General features: G+C 42.1%; 1 protein-coding gene across 1 annotated transcript; it reads left to right on the top strand.

Moving 5' to 3' along the window:
• The first annotated feature begins 212 nt into the window (after positions 1 to 212).
• On the top strand, positions 213 to 3651 carry LOC147421709 (uncharacterized). Its single transcript, XM_086502890.1, has one exon. The coding sequence runs from the start codon at positions 464 to 466 to the stop codon at positions 2534 to 2536; it is 2073 nt and encodes a 690-aa protein (XP_086359016.1). The 5' UTR covers positions 213 to 463; the 3' UTR covers positions 2537 to 3651.
• Positions 3652 to 7116: the final 3465 nt, after the last annotated feature.

Below are 7116 nucleotides of genomic sequence, written 5' to 3'. Positions count from 1 at the left end.
ACTCTGTTGGGCCGACATTGACACTGAGAGACGAAAGCTAGGGGAGCAAACGGGATTAGATACTCCAATAGTCCTAGCTGTAAACGATGGATATTAATCGTTGCGCGTATCGACCTGTGCAAATATCCCATTGGGGAGTACATTCGCAAGAATGAAACTCAAAGGAATTGATGGGGGCCCGCACAAACTGTGGAGCATGTGGTTTAATTAGATGCAACGCGAAGAACCTTACCAGGGCTTGACATGCTGCGAATCCTCTTGAAAGAGGGGAGCGCCTTCGGGAACGCAGACACAGGTGGTGCATGGCTGTCGTCAGCTCGTGCGGAAAGGTGTTGGGTTAAGTCCCGCAACGAGCGCAACCCTACGCTAACGAAGTAAAAAATGTCACGCCAACACTACAGGAGTCAGGACAAGACACGCACTTCATAAACCCGAAACATAAGTCTCGACTCTCCATGGAACCATGAAGGTGCAGTTGGGGGCTTCTGTAGGGAGGAAGCGGCCCCTCGAGGCGGATCCCTTGGAAGGGGCGAGGCAAGCTTGGACTACCATACGACGTCTCTGTCACGCCGACCTCCTCGATCCCAGAAATGCTACCTGCCTCCCGTACCCAGGCCTTGGAGAGCCACGCAAGAGACCGACTGCAGACATCCAGATTGTGGGGATCAAGGATGTAGCAACGATGATTCGGGTATGGAATCGCATACCCGCTGGCCACTCTGTTCTGCTAGTTGGAGGAAAAGGTGTCGGTAAGAGTGTCCGCTTGCGGGTCTTTGTATGCACTCAGTTCACCCTTCTGCCACACAAGTCCCGCCTTGTCTGCATTTGGGATATGGATTCTCTACGGGATCATTTCTTTCAGTGCCTGCTTGATGCATTTCTATTCACCTGCGCTGAAGAGAAAGATGTGGTGATGGAGATCCAATCAATTACTTCACTGGCAGAGTTGAAGGCCTTTTTTTTGGCCAGGAAAAAAGGACATGGGGAGACATTTTCTTTTATCTTAGATGGTGCCCAGGATTTAGATGTTAAGACCTGCTATGGTGAGATCCACTCTGATTCAAAAGAAGCATCATTGAGTCTTGCAGGTTTCCTACATGGGTGTCGAAATTTATGGGGTGTTTCCCCAAAGGCAGAAAAAACTGAAAGGGAGAGGCTGCATCCATGTGATGATGTCTCGAGGCTGGTGTGTGATGGAGGGTTTGATGCAATATCAATTGAGACTTTCATGAGCATATCAGCTTTGGGTGCTGTCTCACAGAAATTTCCAGACCGTCAGGCTGATGTCCACTACTATGCAGGCAACTACCCCTGGTATCTGCACATCTTGGATGGCTGTTGCATAGACATTGCCCTTGAAAAGGAGGTGCAGGCTCGCAAGGCAGATGGCATGGAGATTTCAGAGCTAGAGGAGCATGAAATCATGGGTCTGGTGGATGTTGCGAATTTGCTGGAAGATCAGGAAGATTGGGATACTGCGCTTTTTGCCTTTGTGAACCATCATATTGTCGAAGGCATCAGAAACTCTCTTGAAAAGCTGAGAATTACCAAGCCATGTCATGACCTCAGGGAGATCGCATGTACTGACCCTCGGTATGCTCTTGATGAGGAAAAAGGGTTGTTCAGCTCACCTTTCATCGAGTCGCTGTACATTGTTGCATTCCGCGAGAAAGAATATGAACTGGACAAGACAGAGATAGCTGGGCCCTGGGTGGCTTACAGTAAGCTTGTGCTACGGCAACCAGTTGTCAATTGGGCTGAGATTGGTTGGATCTGTGAACGGTTGTGCACAGATGTGGTGTCCAGAATGGGAATAGGTATCGGCGATGGTCTAGCCATAGGTGAACTCAAGGCTGAACACTTCTCAGGAACTCCAAAGGTCTGTGTACGAAGACTGAAGCTTGGCCATGGCTTTTTTTTCATACCCAACCGGTACAACTTTGGACAAGTGGATGGTATAGTTATTCACCGGGACATGTCTGGCCTGCTTCACTTTGTTGGCTTGCAATTCACAACAAATGAGGGAAAACACAGACACTCTGAGGAGCAATTTATGAGTGTATCAATGATACAGGAATGGATTCCTGATATTATGTTATCATCTGGAAAAGAAGTCTGGCAACTACACTTTGCATTCATATGTCTGACCAGCAGACAGGCAGAATTCAAGCCTGAGAATATTTGCTTGCTCAAAGGTGGAGTATGCTATGGGACTTTGGCCCACACACTGCATGTGAGGTCATTCTCTGATGCATTGGGACCTCGCAAGGTGGGGCAAGATGTGCACAATGTCTTGGTCGAGATGACTCAGAGACGGGAGCAAGAACATTCCCAGGATCCAGCAGCAAAGCCATTTCCACCCCTTCCACTTCCATCTGCAGGAGTTTTGAGGATGTCACTAATACAGCTGAGACAGCTGAGACGTGCACAACTTGATGACATTGCTTCGGCAAATGGAATGGATCCAAAGAAGTACCGGACGATCAATTTACTGGTTGAAGCCCTGAAAGCTCAGGGCGTGCTACTTGTCGAATGATCGCTTTAGCCCATCTCTGGTGGACGCCGTCTATGGTAGAATTGTTGGTGTCTGTGCCTTGTTAAAGGGGATGCCAAGAATTTGGTTAGGTGGTGATTGGGTGCTGGTGCTGAATCTAGTACATAGCATGGAAATCTTCGGTTTGGTTATTGAAGACAATCAATAGAGGCTAGAATTGAGTGGACTTAGTCAGTATATCAAGCTAATCTAGATTGATACACATGATACAATCTTCAAGCAACATTAACTGATGCAGTTTGTCTTCATCAAAAAATGGAAACAATATTTTACGGCAAATGGACATTCATCCTCGGCTGGGTTCACTTTTCAAAGATTGAATAAAAGACTGAAAAGACACAAAGCCCTTCAAAATTGCTAAACAGATCATGAGTGAGTGACAAAAACGTCTTCTAGTGCTTTCGGGCGTATAGCACAAATGAGTCTTCCACTAAAGAGAGATCCAGAGCACTTATAATAGGCTAGAGTGGTATACTACTACTACATTATTTTGAAGAAAGAACAACTCTACTACACTACATAAGATACTTGATGGACACTTTTATACGACACCAAGACCTGCAATTCTTTTGTAGTGGTGCATAAAAAACTTTGATGCTTGCCTCTGAACTTCAAGAGAAGTTTACCATATATGCAAAACAAGAGAAGCGGTATTTCTTGATCGTGGCATTCGAGCAACCCATCTGGCGTACCTTTATATGAAGGAAATGCCAAACAAAAGAGAAACGTCAAACAATCCGAGAACAATGTCCCCTGTGAAACCCGACAAGGTCGGGGATCGGCGGGCAGAAGACCAGGGCCGTCCATCTATGACTTCATCTGACTGTGTGCACTCCGGCCCACCTCCCCCCGACCTTGACAGAAGGGAAAGGTCATCGTCAAGGAAGGGAAAGGTCATAACTGACCTTTCCCCGTAATGGTGGGCTCACGCATGCAAGCAACTGGCTGCGCCAATCGCACATGCGCTCGCCCGGGGAAAGGTCATCAAGTGACCTTTCCTTAGTTGATGACCTTTCCCTACTCCATCCACAACTTGACGAGTCAATAATTGAAGACACCACATACAATGCTACAACCCTTCTCATTGTCATATTGCCAAAATTTAGGGCACTATGAGGAACTATATACCACAAAGTTGGTAAATGCAAAAACACATATAGAGTAATGTTGATTCATAGAAACCAAGAGCTTATATGTAAAAGCCTAGATTGAATGCCATAGTGCATCCCTTCTCTAAATCTATGTATATGCTTACATGTGTCTACATAAGCTTCTAAGTTTGGGTTTATATTCTTGTTTAATATATTTTCACGCAAGATATTATATGTCTATAAGTTTTAGACTAGTCAAGGTACATTCAAACATTTATATGTTTATATGTTGTGCTTAAATGTGGAGGCATGGTTTTATAGGCATGGGATTATAAGTTAAAGCATGGGTTTTGTATTAGGAGTACCATACTAGGAGTACCGTGAAGTATGAACCGATCGAGTCAAATTGAACCAATTTTGAGTTGCATGGCCTAGGATTTTTAGATGTCGGTTTACACAAGGTAGCTTCCATTTGTTGTATGATTACAGCTAGTGCTAGCATCTTATGATTCAATGCCAACATCGGATACACAGCTGGATGAAGTGGGTGATGACAAGGTGGCACCCCCTCCAGATGTCACGGCAGGTGAGATGCAGGAAATCGCAAGTTTCCATTAGGTCTCCCCAATCTCAGAAAAACAAAAATTCTCTCAAAACATTTCAAATGCATAAGTGAAGGGTGAGTATAGAAAATGAAAAGGCCCATTTACATGAAATGTCAAAAGACATTTCATTTCCATATAAAAGAGATGGTCTAGTGCACATCATATACATTTTTGTTTTCCTTTTCTTATTTTTCCCTTTAGCATTTTCTTATTTTCCTTGCACTACTTATGTAGTGCATACTTTCTGGTTTCCATTAGGCCTGCCCCACTTCTGAAAAATAAAAAACCTTTCTAAACATCCTACGATACATGTGTGTTTTTTTTGTTTTCTTTTTTTCTCTTGAGAGTGTCCTTGCACTATATAAGTAGTGAATATATATATTTTGAAACCATTACGAGAGCTATTATATTAAATTGCAAGTTTTTATAACGCTTAAGGGCGAGTTATAAAAAGGTAGAATTTAATTAAAGAAGGTGGAGGGTGGGTTTTCACAATTACAAATGTTAATAGATCCTTCATCCTGAACCTTGTGGCTTGATAGAACAATGGTCCAACATTTTTGCAGTGTTTTGCAATTAACTTGGCTACATGCAATCAAACTGAGTGATGTGAGCCAAAACCAATCTAGTAGCCTTGAAGCGATAGCGGATTTGATACTAGAAAAGCTAAATGCTATGAATGCCATGTCAAATCAAGAAAATTATATGCACGCATTGCCTCATGATCAATATCATAATGAACCTCATTGGAAAACCTACAGAATGCCATTGATTACTATAGGTAGAGAAACCAAATGGCGTATCATCATATGGCTATAGTAAACCCATACCAAAAACCACATACTAGCCAACCGTTAAAAGAACGGGCGATCCTTCCCAAATTCCAATCATCAAAGAACCCAAGACATCTCGCTCTATTGCGACCAATTTCACATGGATGAGAACACTTTGATTTTCTTTATCGAAAAAGGAGGTAGATTGTTGGATGAGCACAAACTAAAACCCAAAAGACCTTAAATGAAAATCTATATCAAGTGAGATGGTGACCACCATGACCTCATGGATTGCCCAAATTATAGAGGCCCTATAGGTAGAGGTTATTTTGGTGAGCGTGTCATCACACACTTGTTTGCATATCGTCCTAGAAATGTAGATAAAAATGGCAAACAAGTTAGATCCGTTGGTGTAGACACATCACCCAGTACATCAAAGACCAAGCATGTGGTCCCACTAGATGTGATCCCGTGAGCTTATGCCAAAAAGGTTGGATCAAACAATGTCAAAATGAAGGCAAAATCTTCTAACCAAGGATGTAGAATCCATAAGAGGTCTTAGAGAGCTAGACACGCTAGAAGAAAGGTCAGCTGTAAGATTCCTTGGCCCTATAGTGTAATTGTGATCCGAGAAAAATTGAGAATGAAATTCTCTTGGAGTACTTTTGTCATGGGAATCACACACTCACATAGAGAGTTGACAGACGAACAAGAGAGAAATAGTTTTGTACAAGGAAACATAATCGCCTTGAATAGGCACTCACCCTCTCGACCACCCCGAGCTATCTCACTCTCAATCTTGTTCACAATCACGCTCTCACTCTCAATCACAATCACAGTCTCACACTCAATCACAATCACATTCCACTACAAGAGGTTATGTGCACTCGTGACGCTTTTAGCGACGAAAATACATTGGGTTTTTTTTCTCCCCGGCGTCGCTAAGAGCGTCGTTACGAAAACGTCGCTATATGCTTCGCTAAATAGCGACGCATATAGCGACGATTGCAGTTCTTCTGTAGCGATGCTCATAGCGACGTTGCAGAACCTTATATAGAGATGCTTATAGCGACGTCTAAGAGTAAAATTTTTTGGGTGGCAGGGCATTCACCCATCAACCATATTGAATGTTTTCAGAATAAAGTATACCTAAATGAATCCAAGATAAACACAGATTCACCTTTGAAAGAAAGTGCAAGGTATAGACTCAAAGTAGTCACCCACAAGACAATATAACCATTAACTCCATCATGCATAGTATTGTTTGCAAAAGAAAGATACAAAACTGACAAAAGTAATTGGACGAAAGTGAATTGACGAAAGTAAATCAATGACAATTATACACATCATAGGCAAAATCACTTGATTGTTAAGCTTTGCAAATGTAATAGGTACAACACAATTGTCATTATTGAGAAAATACATCGTTTTTCAATAGTTACAAAAAGACGTATACAGGTCATCTCATTATACATTCTATGACAAAAGAAAACTAATGCTATCTGGCTACGGTTAGACTGATGTCGTCTAATCAGATGTCTCATCGTCCAAGCAGTGTATTTGTCGGATTCTTAAAAAAAAACAATAAGACTTTCTGTAAGTATAAACATATAATTACAAAACAATCTATTTTGCAACAAATGTAAAAGAGTAAAGTGAAATACTAACCATGCCGCCGTGAGAATTGAGAATGTCCAAGGCGTTTAAGCCCTTTCCGACAAAAGAAAACTAATGCTATCTGGCTACGGCTAGACTGATGTCGTCTAATCAGACGTCTCATCATCCAAGCAGTGTATTTGTCGGATTCTGAAAAAAAAAACAATAAGACTTTCTGTAAGTATAAACATATAATTACAAAACAATCTATTTTACAACAAATGTAAAAGAGTAAAGTGAAATACTAACCATGCCGCCGTGAGAATTGAGAATGTCCAAGGCGTTTAAGCCCTTTCTGTCTGCGTACTCGTGCTCATACGGTGTGGGGTCACATCCTATCATCGACCACTATTCAAAACATACAAAGAATACATTATGTTAGAATTTAGAAGTATAAATAGACGTAACTACCAAACCTAAAGAGCAATGCAAAAACA

The sequence above is a fragment of the Adiantum capillus-veneris genome, chromosome 27, assembly GCF_014529385.1.
Source record: "Adiantum capillus-veneris isolate H3 chromosome 27, ASM1452938v2, whole genome shotgun sequence".
Lineage (NCBI taxonomy): Eukaryota > Viridiplantae > Streptophyta > Polypodiopsida > Polypodiales > Pteridaceae > Adiantum > Adiantum capillus-veneris.
This window is presented reverse-complemented; position numbering and strand designations above follow the sequence as displayed.

Bases quoted from the DNA above. Each gene is read 5' to 3' on its own strand.
- LOC147421709 (XM_086502890.1), top strand. From the start codon at position 464: ATGAAGGTGCAGTTGGGGGCTTCTGTAGGGAGGAAGCGGCCCCTCGAG.